The following is an 18,252-nucleotide window of genomic DNA, read 5'->3' as shown; positions in this document are numbered from 1 at the left end:
CAGTGATCACATGGACACTGCAGTGCTTTGTAAGCAACCAGATTTTGCCACTTGCTGATGTTACATTAAAGTAGGCTTACCAGACGCCCCTGGTTCCCAGGGACAGTCCCCGGATTTGCAAATCTGTCCCTGGACAAATTCTGTCCCCGGAATGTACCCAGATTTGCAAATCTGTACCCAGAAAACGTTGCAGCGGCAGCCTCAGTAGCCTGGAGCCAGCCTAGTATCACAGTTGGCTCTAGCTGGCTTCAGGAGATGCTCGCTGCTGCCGCCGCCACTGCCAAAGGGGAACCAGGGATGTCCAGTGATACGGATCTCCTGCCCCCTTCCCCCTTTGTTTTGACAGATCAGGGGAGGCTCAGGAGTTGTGGGCGGGCAGCTGTTGCCCAGGAGGGGTGCAAGGCGTGTGGTTTCTCTGCCAGGTAAGGTGCAATGCCCTTCTTTCGCACCCTGCAAAATATAAATGCGCAGAGGTTTTTAAAAACTGGGCAACGGCCACCCGCCCACGACTCCCAAGCCTCCCCGATCTATCAAAAGAAAGGGGGAAGGGGGCAGGAGATCAGTGAAGGCTTGGGAGTCACGGGCAGGAGGCACGCCATTGCCCAGTTTTTTAAAAAAACTGCGCATTTATGTTTCACAGGGTGCGAAAGAAAGGCTTTGCCCCTTTATGCAATATGCATGTGTGCTTGGGCCCAGGTTCTTTTGCCACACCATCCCCACTACTGACTCCCTGACGCTACTCAGCTTAAAAAAAAAAAAAAAAGTGCCCCCGGATTCATTGAAAAAAATCTGGTAACCATACATTAAAGCCCATTTGGAATAAGAGCAATACTTTTCTAAGGCAGTAAAGAATGGCCCTCCAGAAGTATATGGACTTCAGCTCACATCAATCCAAGAATTCATAGCCAGTGGTCCCCATCACTGCATTAAAGATAGAGTAGGGGCAGCAAAGGCAAGTGATGGCCTAGTTCAGGGATGAGGAACTTGTGGTCCTCCAGATATTGATGGACTCAAACTCCCATCAGCCCCACCCAATATAGGCAATGATCAGAGTGATGAGAGTTATAGTCCAGCAACATCTGGAGGGTACCATGGGTTTCTCATCCCTGCTTTAAAACAAGGCAGAGTTGTGATGGAGTTAGCTGGAAGCAGTAAAGGTAACCGCTGGTCTAGTCCAGGGATGGGGGACTTGTCACTCTCCAGATGTTACTGGGTTCCCCAGTCCCATCAATCCCAGCCAGTGGTCAGGGATGATGATGGGTGTTGTAGTTTAGTAACAGCTAGAGAGCCACAATTTTCTCTGATCTGCCTCAAAAGAGGGCAGGGTAATGGTGGAGGAAGCTAGGGGCAGTAATGGTGTAAAGGTAAAGGGACCCCTGGCCATTAGGTCCAGTCGTGACCGACTCTGGGGTTGCGGTGCTCATCTCACTTTATTGGCCAAGGGAGCTGGCGTACAGCTTCCGGGTCATGTGGCCAGCATGACTAAGCCACTTCTGGCGAACCAGAGCAGCACACAGAAACGCCGTTTACCTTCCCGCCGGAGCAGTACCTATTGATCTACTTGCACTTTGAGGTGCTTTCAAACTGCTAGGTTGGCAGGAGCAGGGACTGAGCAACGGGAGCTCACCCTGTCGTGGGGATTCAAACTGCCAACCTTCTGATCAGCAAGTCCTAGGCTCTGTGGTTTAACCCACAGCGCCACCCGCGTCCCTTAGTAATGGTCTAGTGAGGGTCTAGTTCAGGGATGAGGAACTTGGATGGCCACAGGTTTCCCAACACTGCCATAAGGTCACATGGGTGATCCTGTTAGAATTCCTGCTCCATGATTGCAGTCATAGAATTGTTGTCTTTCACATGATGGTGTATGTTTTGACTCCACAGAGTGGGAAGTGATGGAGACAGGATGTTTGTGTTATTGTGTTCCGTGTAGTGGGACTATTGTCCTTTGGTCTTTTTCTCTTTGCTCTCTGATGCTAGAGAGAGAGGGAGCCATGTTGCAGTGCTCCGTGTGTGTTTATATGTAAATAAAGTAGATTAGCCAAAATGCTGAGTTGCTGAGGTGTGTCACGTGCATGCTGAGCAAACTCTGTGGATCCCTAAGTGTGCCGGTATCAGTTGGCATCAGTCGCTGTGGTGTTCAGGATGAAGAAAGTTTTTGAAGCTCCTGAAAAATGAACCAGGAGGGAGAGAACTTGCCACTTGGGCATGTGTCTCTGCCAGGGTCCTACTTGAGTGTAGGCTGAACTCCTGACAGATCCTAGCCAATCAGGGATCATAAATCATCTGGGTTAGAAGTGCTTTCCCACTCAAAACAAACTAACCAAAAACCACCCCAAGGGGGAGTGCTTGTAAGACTTTGAGGAAGGATTTCATTAAATTGAAGAAGAAGAAGAGTTTGGATTTGATATCTCACTTTATCACTACCTGAATGAGTCTCAAAGCGGCTAACATTCTCCTTTCCCTTCCTCCCCCACAACAAACACTCTGTGAGGTGAGTGGGGCTGAGAGACTTCAAAGAAGTGTGACTAGCCCAAGGTCACCCAGCAGCTGCATGTGGAGGAGCGGAGACGTGAACCCGGTTCCCCAGATTACAAGTCTACCGCTCTTAACCACTACACCACACTGGCTCTAGCTTCTCCATTCAGCTCTGTCCTAGAATATACAGAGTCTGGTGAAAATATATCAGAGCACCTTACAAAGTGATGCCCTATGAGGGGGGTGAGGAATCCAAAGTTTTTCACTAACATCACAAAGCAGGTTGAAAGGTTCGCCTAAGTTTGCACACTCTTCTAAAACGGTTGTGTTGGCCTACCAAAGGTATCCTGCTAATGTGGAGTTTGTAGCACCCTAAAGACAAAGACATCTATTATAGCATAAGCTCTCCTGGACTCAAGTCCACTTCATCAAATGCACGAAGCGCTAATTTCACTTGTCGGGTGTATAACAGCCAGGTCAAATGGCCGTGAGAGGCAAAGAACTGTAGCCTGCGACAATTCAATTAGAGCTGAAACGCATGCAAAATGAGCACACTGCAGCATCACTGGCCTTGGACAATGATGACCACTCCAGGGAGCATCCTGGCAAAATGGACAGAAGCACTCATTGGGGATGCCCACATAGCCTCAGAGGTGTCTCATTCTGGGGTCATGGGGAAAGAGGGTGTCAAGACCCATTCCTACCTTTGCCGCAATGTCTCCGCCTCCAGCATTTGAGAGCACCAAAGTGGAGCTTCTAAACCACCAAGAACAAGAAGTCCTCCCACACTTTTGTGCTGATCGGATTCAATCAGAGGGAAAGGAGGCAGGTTGGCTATAAGGGAGGGTCTGCTGGAACCATCAAGGCAAGTTTTTCCACCTGCCTTGCCCACCCGCCCCCTGCCTGGGACCCTTATAAGGAAAAGATTCTGCTTAAATGTTTTTTTGGGGGGTCTTCCCTTAACTTTTTTTTTTTTTTTGGTAGGGGATTGTTATGTACTGAGTTGAATAGGATCCAAAAGGCAGCAGTCTGATTGGTCCTAGAACAATAGGGTCCAGAATGCAGCAGTCTGATTGGTCCACAGGAGCCACCCAATCCAGCTCCAGGTGGAAGTGAATCCGCAACCTGATTGGCCTACAGGTGAATCCCAGAATTAGCCAATCACGTGGGGCCCATTGTGTAAATAATGTATATAAAGCAGACATTCTGGGGGAACTTCCATTTCTGAATAAAGAGCATGAAATCCACTCTCGACTCTGAGTATATTTCAGGGATGTTCTGTGCCTTTTAGACAGGAGCACATATATGTTTGATTTCCGATGCCGTTAAAAGGTTTTGACCCTGTATCATTGTTTGTATTTGTGTTACTGCATTTGCATGCATCTGTTTATTTCTGTGAGCCTCTTTGGGGCTGAAAGGCAACATACACACACACAGGTATATGTATATCTTCTTCTTTGGTGATCACTCGTAGCTGAGTAAGATTGTCTTCCATAAACACAGTTTCAACAATGAGTCTGTAAGTGACTGTGGAGGCCAATTCTGGACCCACACGTCCTTCCACAGTGGGGACATTGGTTCCTGGGCAGGAGTTGATCATGGTGTTGATTTGCCAAGTGTGCCTTCCTCTTAGCACGTTTCTCCCTTGTGTGCTGAGTTCGAATGCCTTCATAGTTCATAACACCTTTTGTAAAGGCTGTTCTCCAACTGGAGCGCTCACAGGCCAGTGTTTCCATGTGCCGGTTCATGACTAGGGGCTTCCAGATTTCACAATCCTGCCCCATCACAATTTGCCGATCGCCATGGGACTTTGGGGGTTTGGGTTGGGTTTTTGGAAGACACCTGTGTGTGAATTTGTTTTATGTGTGTCAATCAGTGCACGCTGATCAACACACAGTCTTTGCAGGAGGGCTCTGTTCCGATGGCATGAGTAGTCAAGACGAATCAGTAGATCCTATCTGCTGCAGCCTTCATCTGCCTTCACAGTTGTTGTAACATACCACTGATGATGATCACTCGCTGGATCATCACCTTGTCGTGGTGAGTGGGCTTGCACATTCCTATGACCCTTGTGAGCAAAGCCATTGGGAATCTCGTACTCCCAGCAGGGTCACCCAAGGCAGTAAGGTCAAAGGGAAGGAGCTAGACAAAGAATGATCCAAGAAGTCCTCAACGGCAGAACAGGTGGATATATATATATATGCCAGTTACATAATGTAGGAGTGAAGACCAGCTCCTAGGGTGCCTCTGGAGAAGGGGCACTGGAGGAACACAAAGGAGATGTTGTTCTGTATGCTCCAGAGCTAAATATTTAGGAAACACCAAAAACACATGTTTCAAGAGAATGGTGTGCATGTTCTGTCCCGTATTTTGAGAAGTTAGCTCAAATGCACATAAATGTATCAAACAAATGATGGAAATGTAAGGACTATGAAGAGTCATTCTATCCTATGTGGTGGGATTGCAGCAAGTCAAAGGCCTTTACGGACATGAGATATGATGAAATTAAGAAACATTTTAAAGTGACTTTCCCCAAGATCCCAAAATCCTTCCTGCTGAGGTTATTAATACAGCAAAATCCCAAAGAAAGCCTCAAGGGTATTTATGCATGTGACTACAGTGGCAAGGATTCCCTATGCACAGAAATAGAAGGAGGAAAGAATACTTTCAAAGGAAGAATGGTTGATGAAAATCTTGGAATACGCAGAGAAGGCAAAACTGACTTCACTTAGAATCCTTTAAAGAAGACTGAAAAGCATTTCTAGTTTATATAAAAAGTTATTTACCATATACAAAGGCCGCAGTGGGGTTTGAAAAAGTGTAAGAAAACAGCAGAATATATTAAGAAACATGTTAGAGAGGAGGAAATTAGATAAAACAGAACCTTAAACCACAACTGTATGCAATTTGAGTTGTAAACATTGATGACGGGTGAGCGGGAAGTCGCTGGTTTTGTTGAACTGGAATATAATTGCTGAGTAACAAATGTAACTTTATGGAAAGAAGAATAAAATATTATTGAAAAGAAAGGCAACACATGGAGATCTCCCCTGATTGTTGCAACGCAACCCTATTTATTGGTATTGCATATTTGCACAATTATCGTATAATCTTAGAAGGGGGCATGGATCTGAAGGAACATGGCTGTGACTGCCACAAATTTGCCACGAGGGCACTGTCTGGGCTCTCCTGCTCACAAGGAGGGAGAGGGGCTGGGCAGTGGGGTGGTCAGCGCAGTGTGGACACATCCATGTCAGCAGACCAAACTAGACACTAGGCCAATGTGCCGATGCAGCAAAGACTTGCTTCCTGGACCTCAGGAAGCAGCAGTGACATCAGTGTTTGGAGGTGAGATATGTGGCGTTGCCCGCCATCACCAGCCAAGAAATGACATGGACAGCGACTTACCGCACCGTGGACTGGTACACCAGGTCCTCCCTCTTACGGTAGTTCTCCATGTGCGACTGGTTTGTGGAGAACATCGCGTCAAAGGTGAAGATCTTCTGTTTGATGGTGCCACCATCCGTCACCTGCCAAGGGGAAAGGAATGCAGTTGGAGGGGGTCCAGAACAGGAAAGCAACTAACAGGCTTCTAATGCAACTCTTCGGAAAAGGGCAAGTTATTTGATGAATCATGGAAGTTGAGAGTTGGGTCGCCCAAAGGTCATCTAGTCCAAAAAGGGGGGAAATAAGGATGATATGTTTCTAGATAATATGTTTTGATTTAATTTTGAATAAAAAAAGTACTTTTTTAAAAAAGAAGAAGAATTTCAGGTTAAGTACGGACCTCCGGAACGAATTAAGTACTTAACCCGAGGTACCACTGTATGTGTTGGTTTGTGGTTGTTTTGGGGGTGGGTCTTGGGGCCTTGAGACGCAAATGAGGAGTTCGGACCAGGGTTTGAATCCCGCCCCCCCCCGTCACAAAGCTCACTGCAGGGACCTTGGTGCGAGCCACTGCCTCTCAGCCTAGCTTAGAGGATTAAATGGGGAGGGGGAGAAGCACCACCTTGAGCTCCTTGGGGGAGAGGTGGAACATAAATGCAAGAAACAGTATTTATAACAAAACAGCCACCTCATTTAATTCTTATTTCTCTCTGTTTCTCTCAGACCAGACAGATACTTCAGCGTTGCCCTCCCCTCCCCGTTTCCACCCTTCAGCCAAAAGATTAGAAAACATTATTCTCCCTCTCCTTCTCTGCTTAGCTGCAGTTAGGGCATGTTTAAAGATAAATTAGTACAAACGTGGCGAGAAAAAGGAATTACCCAGGGAATATTTTTCCCCTCTAAAAAAAGAAGCAGAAGAAAAGATATATATTTGAAAAAGGGGAGGGGGAAAAAAACACAAGGAAAGAAAGCAGCCCACTTTGATCCGCGAGCTTCAGCAATCGCCATTCAAAGATCGGCAGCAGGGGAGATGAAACCAGAAAACTTGCCGGAGGGCCTGGAGGAAGGCGAGGGAACGAGGCTGGGCCACCGCCGAGCTCTGAAGATCAGGCCGTAGCTTTTAAAGTCTTAGCAAGCATCAGGGGGGCAGAAAGACTTCAGATCTTGCTTGGTTATTTATCTCCTGCACATTTGAGCACACATTTTGCAGGGTTGCATTTCTTCCCCCTACTCTTACCATTATACATTATCTTGTGAAACACACACACACACACATACACACACACACACACCATAACCTTGTGATGGATTCCGAGGGCACAGCTAGCTACAGATCTAATCTGCTTTCACAGTCCTGGGCTATGTTCGCACTGAACTGCAGACCCTCGAAGTGTCCCTATTCTCCAGGGGACATCCCTGATTTAGAAAAGCCATCCCAGTTTCTGATTTGATCCTGGAATGTCCCACTTTTCCTTAGGCTGACCCTATTTTCATTGGAGAAATGTTGGAGGGTATGGTGTTATCCAACCCCTCCCCCCAAGCTGTCTGAAGGCAACCCTGTATGTTTAATGTTTTATTATGTTTTGATACATGTTGGAAGCCCCCCAGAGTGGCTGGGGCAACCCAGTCAGATGTGTGAGGTATAAATAGTAAAATTATCATTACGGAATGGGACGTCCATATTTTCATCGGAGAAATGTGAAAAGGGTATGGAACAGAGGTGGTTTGGTCCAGTTTCCAGCCATGCAGGCGAGAATTCTGGGCCTGGAAACTTGGAAACCTTCGGCCAATCAGAACAGACAACTCCATACCCTCCCATATTTCTTCAATGAAAATAGAGACACCCTATTCCATCATCTGAGACGTGGTTGGCACTGTGGTCTAAACCACAGAGCCTAGGGCTTGCTGATCATAAGGTCGGCGGTTTGAATCCCCGCGATGGAGTGAGCTCCCGTTGCTCGGTCCCTGCTCCTGCCAATATAGCAGTTCAAAAGCTCCTCAAAGTGCAAGTAGATAAATAGGTACCACTCTGGCAGGAAGGTAAACACCGTTTCCATGCACTGCTCTGGTTCTCCAGAAGCGGCTTAGTCATGCTGGCCACATGACCCGGAAGCTGTACGCCAGCTCCCTCGGCCAATAAAGCGAGATGAGCGCCGCAACCCCAGAGTCGGCCGCGACTGGACCTAACGGTCAGGGGTCCCTTTACCTTTAAGTTTCAGTTAAGTCTGCTGCAACTGGATTTCTTATGAACAGTGCCAATCCTGAACATATGGGATTTGTGACCATTATGCTCATTTGCCTTCAGTAGCAGTAAAGCTCTGCTGGATGAAATACAATTGCCTCTGGTCTATTTGGGGGGATCCTGCAACATGTTCAAGTTTTTATTCTGCCAACTATACATTGGAGTTCTGCTCTGGTTCAATATTGAGTGGAATTTCCATAACAAGAGGATGTTGGACTAGATGGGCCAGGGGCTCGATCCAGCAGCAGGGCTCTTGTGGAGAGCTGTGCCGCAGAGGCCAAGGGAACTAGAGCAGGTCATAAGGCTTTCCCCAGCCACCCAGATAGTCTGGACTACAACTCCCTGGGGCTGATGAGAGATGGAGACCAAAGTGCAGTTTGTCCCTGCAGGAGGCAGTGATGGTCACCAGCTCAGACTGTTTTTGAAAAGAGGACTAGGCAAATCCATAGAGGCTATGGATGGCTACAAGTCCTGATGGCTGTGCTCTACCTCCTGGGTCAACAGCAGGAATGCTTCTGGAGGCAGTTGATAGATACTGCAGAATGGCAAAGTGCTCTTGTGCTTGGGTCCTGCTTGTGGGCCTCCTATTGGGGCATCTGGGTGGCCCCTGTGGGAACAGGATATGGGACTAGATTGGCCATTGGCCTGATCCAGCAGGCTTTTCTTGAATTCTTATGCCCCAGCTCTAGCCTTCCTAACCAGAGAGAATGGACAAAATGTTCTCTGTGGCTGCCATGGATATCCTGGTTTCCCTGGCAGGGGGGAGAGAGAGAGAGAGAGAGAGAGAGAGAGAGAGAGAGAGAGATCACCTATTTTATAAGGGCCCCCCTGGATCAAACGTTCCCCTCTCCTCCACCGAGGCTGCTCCCATCCAAGTTGCGCCTCGTCTTGGAGATAATGCACGACAAGGCGCGAATCTGCTAATGAAATAACGCACCTGGAGGCAGTGTCAAAATGTCTCTTCCAAGGGAAATGTGAAAATGCAGATGGTGCTAATAAACTCCAGAAGCAATGTCTGGGGAATAAATAAATAAATACGTGGAGAGACGGCATTATTGGCACGTGATGGGAGAGGAGGAAGGGAAAGGAAAGGGGGTTAACTTTATGCTGCTCCTGGCTTCCCCCTAAATCATCCTGGTAACTGTAGTTTGCAAAGGATGCTGAGAGTTGTTAGGACACCCCCTATTCCCGTTACAAAGCTACAAATCCCAGAGCGGCTTCACAATCAACCCCTCTACCCAGGGAACACTGGAAACAACAGAGGCTCTCCAAACAACTCTCAACACCCTCAACAAACTATAGTTCCCAGGATACTTTGGTGAGTCATAACTGTTATAATTGGAACAACAGTACTGTAAATATTGTAGGCAACATGATAGCCACCAGTGCTGTGCAGTCAGTGGACTAGAGGGACTAGGCTAGTCTTTTAAATGTTCCCCTGGAGCCTCCTTTCCAAAGCCCAGGAAGCTTTTGCTTGGCTTAGGGAGGGAGGCGCGATGCTCTGATGCAGAGCTTTCCAGACTTTTCATGTTGGTTACACACTTTTTAGACATCCATCATTTCGCAACACGATAATGCAGTTTCACTAACAAAACGGAAGTTGAACTAACCCCTTTCTGGCCCCGGGAGGAGAACGGGGAGCGTTTGCGCGACACACCTACACACTGCAGCTGGCACACTAATGTGTCGCAACACACAGTTTGGAAAGCTCTGCTCTGATGGGATTCAAGATCCCTCCCGCCACCTTCCCAAAGCCCTCCCGGCTTCTTGGAGGGAGGCAGGAGGGCTCCAGCATCCTGTTAGAGACCTGGTGCTTCCTTCCTAAAGCCCCGGAAGGTTTTGCCAGGCTTGAGGAGGGAGGCACAAAGCTCATGCACACAACATCGGTCCTCCCACTGCTCTCCAAAGCTGGTGCCTCTAACCATATCTCTTCCCTATGAAAAAATTCACTGCACAGCACTGTTAACCATCTGTAGCTATTTGTGTGGGATGTGATACCTAAGTAGCAGTCAAGTACAATATTCCTTGTTTTCCTAGAGTGGACATGCGGAGGAATGTTTGGACCAGCCGGTCGCAAGATTCCTGTTTCCTCCTGGCTGGGACATACAGTGGTACTTAATTCATTCCGGAGGTCCGTTCTTAACCTGAAACTGTTCTTAACCTGAAGCACCGCTTTAGCTAATGGGGCCTCCCGCTGCTGCCGCTGCCCGATTTCTGTTCTCATCCTGAAGCAAAGTTCTTAACCCGAGGTACTATTTTTGGGTTAGCAGAGTCTGTAACCTGAAGCGTATGTAACCTGAAGCGTCTGTAACCCGAGGTACCACTGTAGAATGTCCCTATTTCCTTCAGAGAAATGTTGGAGGTTATGGAAGAAGATCCCTGCTCCTGAATTAGACAAATGGCCCATCTAGTCCAGCGTAACGCAAAAGGACAAAGCATGCTACACACACCCCTCTCTTTGACTTCCTTCGTCGTTGGAGCAGCTTTTTAGCAAGAGCAACAGAGGACACTGGGATTATCCCCATATGGGATAGATCCACATGTACTGTATATACTTCGTAACTAAATATGCCTTCAGGGATCCAACTGTGAACTGAATGTGTGAGTAAACTTCTTTTATATAAGAAGTTTTATATACCTTGCTTTTATATGCTTTACACAAGATTGTGGTGTGTTCATTCTTTTAACTTATCAGGTACATACAATTCAATACTGAATTGTGTGATAGTGAGAGACCTACACAAGCCTGCAACCAGTTATCCACTGTGCGTTTAAAAAAGGGAATGTGAAACTCTGCTAAGTAAAGGAACTTGTTAGGAAGAATAATTAATAAACAATATATCCTCTCCTGCCTCCCCAAAGAGTCCCACAACTTGGAGAATGGAGCAATCTTTCTTCCTGCTTCTCAGTGGTGCAGGGCATGCCAGGGTTGCCTGGGGCAGGCATGTAGGGTGTGCCCTGGAGGGGGTCAGGATGCAGGGGTCGCCCTCCTGAGTGCCACAGTTCAGGGCAGGAGAAGGGTGGGGAAGCTGCTGCCCACTCTCCTCCTGCTCACAGGCTTGACCCGGGGGCCGGAGCTGAACCAGGCACAAGCCAAGGCACAGCTCCTTCTGGCGCGGAGCCAGGCCCCATTGAAGGAGCCTGCTGTGGGGGCGCCTGTTTGCAACCCCCTCTCAAAATTGCACCTGGGGCCATGACACCCCCCACGCTACACCTCTGCTGCTTCTCCAGAAGACAGGACCCAAACCAAAGGCTTCAAATGGCAGGAAAGGAGATTCCGACTAAACATTCAAGAGAAGTTGTTGATGGTAAGAGCTGGTGGACAGTGGAACAGACTCCTTTGGAAGGTGGCAGACTCTCCCTCCTTGGAGGTTTTTAAGCAGAGGTTGGCTGGCCATCTGTCAAGGATGCTTTAGTTGAGATTCCTGCCTTTGCAGGGGGTTGTATTGGACAACCTTCGGTGGTAACCCGCCTCCCCAACCCTACAATTCTGTGATACTATGAAATTTATTATGCAGATGTCAGTTGTCATGGCAGCCAGAAAAATAAATCAGAAGTCAACATTTTCATTTTTAAACATGCTTCAAAGAACCACCGTCTTTCAAAAAACAAAAAAGAGAATTTCAAGTCAATTCCTTTGGCAACCATCACAGGTTGACTCCAGCGCTGGAGTCACCTTATAATTCTTCTCCTTCCGTGGATCAGAGCCTGGAAAACTGGACTGGAGAATTCAGAGCCACAAGACCCAATTCTTGCAAACACCCTTCCAGAACACCCTCCACAGGGAAGGGAGCCAGCCTCCATCTAGCTCTTCAAATTCGCCCTGCGCCGTCCCTCCTAGCTGAAATTTCACTCCATTTTTTTTATTGCCCAGGAACCAAGAGGAATTTGGGGAGGGGGGAGAGAACGGGGTGGGGAGGGAGGGAGAGGAGCTGTCAGTAAAACTGTCTCCTCAAATTTATTTGCTCAGCCAAGGTTTTATTGCAAAGAAAATACACACTCTCACATACACAAGATAAAGAACTGGAGGGGGAATTATCCAGGTCGTAAATCCCTTCACACTTTTTAGGGATGCCTGGTGGACGTTTTCAAGGACACAGACCATATCATCCTCGTGTATATTATTAATTGTTGTTCTTGATTTCCTTATTTGAAAACTCTTCCAAGAAGCCTGGGAAAATATCAAATAAATGCGGGCTTTAGATCAGAAACCAATGGGGAGGACAAAGCAAAGTGGCCCCCAAGATTAACCATGTTGGGTTTTGAATGGTCATAGCATTGTGGAGTTGGGAGGGACCCTGTGGGTCATCTAGTCCAACCCCCTGCAATGCAGGAATATGCAGCTGTCCCATACAGGGATCGAACCTGCAACCTTGGCGTTAAGCCACTTCTGCCCTTCGGAGGAGGTGGGGTTGCGGGCTTCACGGCCCCTCCATGCGTGCGGTGGGTGAAGGCTAGCCCTTGCACGATTGGGGGGATTCCCAGCTGCATCACCCCCTGGCAGGCCCAGGGGCCATGGGCTGCCCTATAAAGGCAGGATGCGGCTGGGGATCTCCCTCTTTCCCCACCTATCAGCTGTTCCTGTTTCCCACCCTCCCACCCTATAAGGTTTTCGTCCTTTGACTGTGCTATGGATCTTGGTTGGTCGCCATTGAGGGGCCTGGTAGGAATTTTTCCACTTGGCAAATTGGCACCAGCCACTTGGTTTTTGCCTACCTCGTAGCAAAACGCCACAACTTTCTGGGTATTGGCGGTTAGTTATTGGTATAGTTCTGTAGATGGAAGAGGGGAAGTAATGCCATCACCTGCCCCGCATATTGCAGGGTAGTCCGATAAAGGATTCCGGGGGGCGTGGCCCTGTCTGAAGCCTATGGAGGTGAGGGCCTAAGGCACGCCCCCTAGCGGTGACCCTGGGGGACTTCCTAGTTGATGTGCATCAGCAGGACTCCCTCTACTGGTGGTTAACCCTTCCCGGACTTCAAGCAGATGGGCTGAAGTCGGATATACGCGGTTAGGACCAATGCCTAAGCCAATACCGCTCATCACCTGTAACCAATAAAGTTGTGGCCTTCTTTAGCCCATTAACCTTAATAATTGTGTCATGTGTCATTATTTCCACTGGGGGCGGGAACTTACCACGCAACCAGCACCATGCTCTAACCAACTGAGCTATGTTGGAAGATTCAGGAGAGATAAAAGAAAGTCCTTCATTAGGCAGGGAATAGTTGAACTCTGGAACTCCCTCCCACAGGAGACAGTGATGAGCATTGACTTGGGGGGCTTTAAAAGAGGATGGGGCAACTTCATGGAGGATAAAGCTACCAATGGCTGCCCGTCGCAATGTCTGTGCTCTGCCTCCATTGTCAGAGGCAGCAATGATCCTGAAAACCAGTTACTGGAAGCCCCAAAGGGAGAGAGTGCATTTGTGCTCAAATCCTGTTCACAGGCTCCCCACAGGTATCTAGGTGGCCACTGTGAGAATAATAATAATAATAATAATAAAATTTATTTATATCCCGCCCTCCCCAGCCGAAGCCGGGCTCAGGGCGGCTAACAACAATAAAACAGTACAAAAGTACAACATAAACAACATTCTAAAATCATTCAGCTAGATGCGCCCTTGGCTTTATCCAATTGGGAGCTTTTTATGTTCTTATAAATGGCCTTCCAAGTTCCCCAAGCCCAAACTGGAGAAACCGCTAAGGATCATTTCTCCCAAATGAACATAGGAAGCTGTGCCAGATGCAAACCACATCATTGATCCAACCAGCTTGGGATTGTCTACACCAGGTTTTGACTAATTCACGGACGGTTTAGCAGGGTCAGCAAACTTTTTCAGCTGTGGGCCGGTCCACTGTCCCTCAGACCTTGTGGGGGGGGCATACTATATTTTTGGGGGAGAAATGAACAAATTCCTATACCCCACAAATAACCCAGAGATTCATTTTAAATAAAGGCACACATTCTACTCATGTAGAAACATGCTGATTCCTGGACCATCCGCAGGCCGGATTTAGAAGGCGATTGGGCCGGATCTGGCCCCCGGGCCTTAGTTTGCCTACCCATGGTTTAAGGCTATTGATGGCTACAAGCTACGATGGCTCTGATCTGCCTCCACAGCTGGATGCAGTAATGCTTCTGAATACCAATTTCTGGGAAGCCCAAGAGAGGAGAGGGCTCTTGTGATTGGATCCTGCTTGTGGGTTTCCCTTTGGGGCATCTGGTTGGCCTCTGTGAGAACTGGATGCTGGACTGTACCTCCCAAGAGGAGCAGGGAACATTCGTTCTTCTGAAGAGGAATTAGGCCTGCAGGTGGCACTGTGGGTTAAACCACAGAGCCTAGGACTTGCTGATCAGAAGGTTGGCGGTTCGAATCCCCGCAACGGGGTGAGCTCCTGTTACTCGGTCCCTACTCCTGCCCACCTAGCAGTTCGAAAGCACGTCGAAGTGCAAGTAGATAAATAGGTACTGCTCTGGCAGGAAGGTAAAAGGCATTTCCGTGCGCTGCTCTGGTTCGCCAGAAGCGGCTTAGTCTTGCTGGCCACATGACCCGGAAGCTGTACCTTGGCCAATAAAGCGAGATGAGCGCCGCAACCCCAGAGTCGTCCGCGACTGGACCTAATGGTCAGGGGTTCCTTTACCTTTACCTTATATTGCAGTGCTTTGACCATCTGCTAATGCAGTAACATTACCCCCCCTTTCTCTTCTCCTGTGTGAGCTAAGCCAATCAGGGATCCTGCAAATTGGGTGCTGGTGCCATTGAGCCAATCACGTCAGGTTGGAAGGCAACACCATGAAGCATATTCAGAGAAAGGGCAAAGCTTCCTGCCCTCACTTGGCATGGGTGGCCATATTGCCATTTTTTTTTTCCTTTTGCCCATGTTTGCAGGGAGGGGGTGGGTTAATTTGTTTTTGCAATCACTGCTGTTCTTTCAGCTCAGCTCTCGTTACAGACTAAATCAGGGGTCAGCAAACTTTTTCAGCAGGGGGCCAGTCCACTGTCCTTCAGACCTTGTGAGGGGCCGGACTATATTTTGAAGGGAAAAAACGAATGAATTCCTGTGTCCCACAAATAACCCAGAGATGCATTTTAAATAAAAGGGCACATTCTACTCATGTAAAAACATGCTGATTCCGGGACTGTCCCTAGGCCAGATTTAGAAGGCGATTGGGCCGGATCTGGCCCCCGGGCTTTAGTTTGCCAACCCATGGGCTAAATGGTCAGAATTTGGGAGCTTTCAGGGGATGGGAAAACTTCACCTGAGGTCAAATCCACAACGGGCTGCAACTATCCCAATTTACAGGGGCATCCTCTTGCAAATTTGCAAACACTCACTTGCTGCGTTTATACAACAAAAACACCCTTCTCTCTCTCTTTTTTTAGAAGGAAGAGGAGGCGGGACAGATTTATCCATCCTACCTACAATTTCAGTATGACGTCCAATGTGAGCTGATGGACAGATCCTCTCTTGGTTCTTGGGAATGAAGGATGGGGACGGAGGGGTTTTGTCAGTTTTGATAGTTGTCAGCTCCTGGCTTGGTGTCGCAATTGACATATGCTAGCCATGAAACTGACATCTTGATCAAAAAATATAAAGCTGGAGTGGGGGGATGGTGTGCAGAGGACATTTCTTTCCCCGAACACCGCCGAAAATCCTTTAATTGGCAGCACCCACCTGAGAGAAGTGGCAAACATGAAAACGGATTTCACGCCAGCTCAAATTATCTACCCGTCTTCTGGCTAGGCCCTTCAAATGTGATGGGTCCCTTTCGACGGTGCAAAAACAAACAAACAGGTGTCTGCAACTATGGCCTTTGGCATGGAACGACGCATGGAAAAAACTCAAGTTCTGGGAAGTAAAGAGGCACAACAGATCCACAGAGAGAATAACAGGAGGGCACCCAAAAGGATCACAGAAGACAAATCTTAAATCCTCAGACGTTTTCTAGACAAAGTTTCAGCTTCCTGCTCTGTTTCCAAGGGCACAATAGTTTATATCTGTATCTATATCTACACCTATACTTATGTTTATAGAATCAGAGTTGAAAGGGAGCCTAAGGATAATCTAGTCCAACTCCCTGCAATGCAGAAATACTCAGCTGTCCCATAATGGGAATAATAATAATAATAATAATAATAATAATAATAATAATAATAATATGCCAGACCGGATAGGCCAGTGGCTTGAACCAGCATGCTCTCCTTATATTCTTAATTAAGCATCATTTTCAGACTGGAAGCAGGGAATACTGATCATATCTGCTATGCTGATTTCCATTCAAGACATGGGATGGATAAGATCAAGGCTTTCCCATCTCATTTTCATTTTCGCCAGAATTCTCCAACATCCCAGCTTTTGTCAAACAAACACAGGTCAGTGTCAAGGAATGTGTGTGTTCAGATTCCATTGCCTCTTTCTCCTTTCTAGCGTTCCATTTGCCGCTGGGAGAAACAAATCACAGCCAGTCTTCCCTGACCCGTCTCAGCACAGCTTGGAAATGGGATGGCGATTTTCGCTTGCCCGGCACAAGCAAAACAGATCAAAACTCATCTCCCCACCCCCACAAGCAAACTCTCCGCAGCCGCCCTCTAAACTGCTGCCCCCCCATCCCTCTCCATGTTCTACAAAACCAATTACAGACTGGAAATAGCTGTAATAAACTTGATATCCCACTCATGGCCCAATCCCACCGATGCTGAAAGAATGTGTAATAGCTGCTGGGACACACAAGGGGAAGCAAGAACGACAACTCACAGCGGTTTCATCACTCAGGTTGTTTAAATTGTACCCTGTGCATCTCCTGGCCTCTGCCCCCCTCCTGTTGCTGCAAAACAGGACGGAGTGTACAGCCAAGCGCTTTGAGACGCTGTGCGGCGACTCAGCACCTCAGCTGGGGCAAAAAGGCAAAACGGGTAACACAATGTGATGCTGGAGGGCTACTAGATTGAAGCTGTTGGGCGCTGTGAGGAACAAGACATTGGAGTAGATGAACTGTTTATCTGATCCTGTTGGACCCTTCTGACGTCCAGTGTGTCAGGGGTGTGTGTGTGTGTGTGTGTGTGTGTGTGTGTGTGAGAGAGAGAGAGAGAGAGAGAGAGAGAGAGAGAGAGAGAGAGAGAAATAAGGATGAGGGAAGGTTAACAACAGGAAGATTTAAAGGAACTATTGGAAAGACTATTCAAGGCAGCAGAGATATGAGATGATCAGAGCCCCCTCCCCGAACTTGAAGCATGGGAAGTCCCAACAAAAAAAATATAATTTAGGCAGAATATTTGGACTATTTGATATGTATTTGTATAATTTGGAACATTCAATGTGATTTGATTGGATTGTTAAAATGGGAAACTTAATAAAAAAGATTTTTTTAAAAAGAAAATAAGGACGAGGGTCATGATCATAAAACACATGATCATAGGATCACAGAATTGTCTTCTTCTTCTTTGCTGATCACTCATAGCTGAGTAAGATTGTCTTCCATAAACGCGGTTTTGGGTTTGGGATGGATTTTTGGAAAACGCCTGTGCATGAATTTGTTTTGTGTGTGTAGATCAGTGCACGCTTACCAACGCACAGTCTTCGCAGTAAGGCTCTATTCCAGGGGTCAGCAAGGTTTACCTCGCCTGAGCCTCTTCACTCCAGCAGAGATCCCTCCGTGGGCTGGATTGCGTGCCCACCCATGATTTTCGGCGCCTGCTCAGAGACGATTTTTGGTGCCATGAAAGTGAGTCCCCGTGCCACACTGTGCCAGTTTAGCACAGCGAGTGGGAATTCACTGAGCAGGCAGCTGAGTTCAGAGGGCAGCTTGTGGACCACTTAAACCACCCCTGTGGGCTGCTTGTGGCCCATGGGTCTTAGGCTGCTGACCCCTGCTCCATTCCAATGGCATCACGACGACCTGTAGATTTTTATCTGCTGCTGCCTTCATCTGCCTTCACAGCCGTGGTAACATACTGTTTGTTATCTTCCGCCTGCTCTGCCACTGAGGACTTCTTGGATCATTCTTTGTCTAGCTCCTCCCCTTTGACCTTTCTGCCTTGGGTGACCCTGTGTAGATTTGGAGGTCCAGCCCCCTGCAATGCAGAATTCTCAGCTAAAGCATCCATGACAAATGGCCTTCCAACCTCTGCTTAAAAACCTCCAAGGAAG

The 18,252-nt window shown here is 47.8% G+C and overlaps 1 protein-coding gene across 2 annotated transcripts in view; it reads right to left on the bottom strand.

Annotated features, from left to right (window-relative positions):
• The window catches only part of IGSF21 (immunoglobin superfamily member 21), a 234,469-nt gene that overhangs the window by 94,662 nt on the left and 121,555 nt on the right, over positions 1-18,252 (bottom strand). Inside the window, exons 1-2 of one of the 2 annotated variants that reach the window (XM_082230209.1) lie at positions 16,861-17,432; positions 5,884-6,005 (exon numbers count right to left, since the gene is read on the bottom strand). In XM_082230209.1, the coding sequence (XP_082086335.1) occupies positions 5,884-5,957 (74 nt within the window). In that variant the 5' untranslated portion in view covers positions 5,958-6,005; positions 16,861-17,432. Of the gene's footprint in view, positions 1-5,883; positions 6,006-16,860; positions 17,433-18,252 lie in introns of those variants that run through there. The other variant, XM_082230208.1, reaches the window with a different exon arrangement.

Source organism: Podarcis vaucheri (assembly GCF_965113315.1).
Source record: "Podarcis vaucheri genome assembly, chromosome: 7".
NCBI lineage: Eukaryota > Metazoa > Chordata > Lepidosauria > Squamata > Lacertidae > Podarcis > Podarcis vaucheri.
Note: the sequence above shows the minus strand (reverse complement) of the source record. Positions and strands in the feature narration are given on the sequence as shown.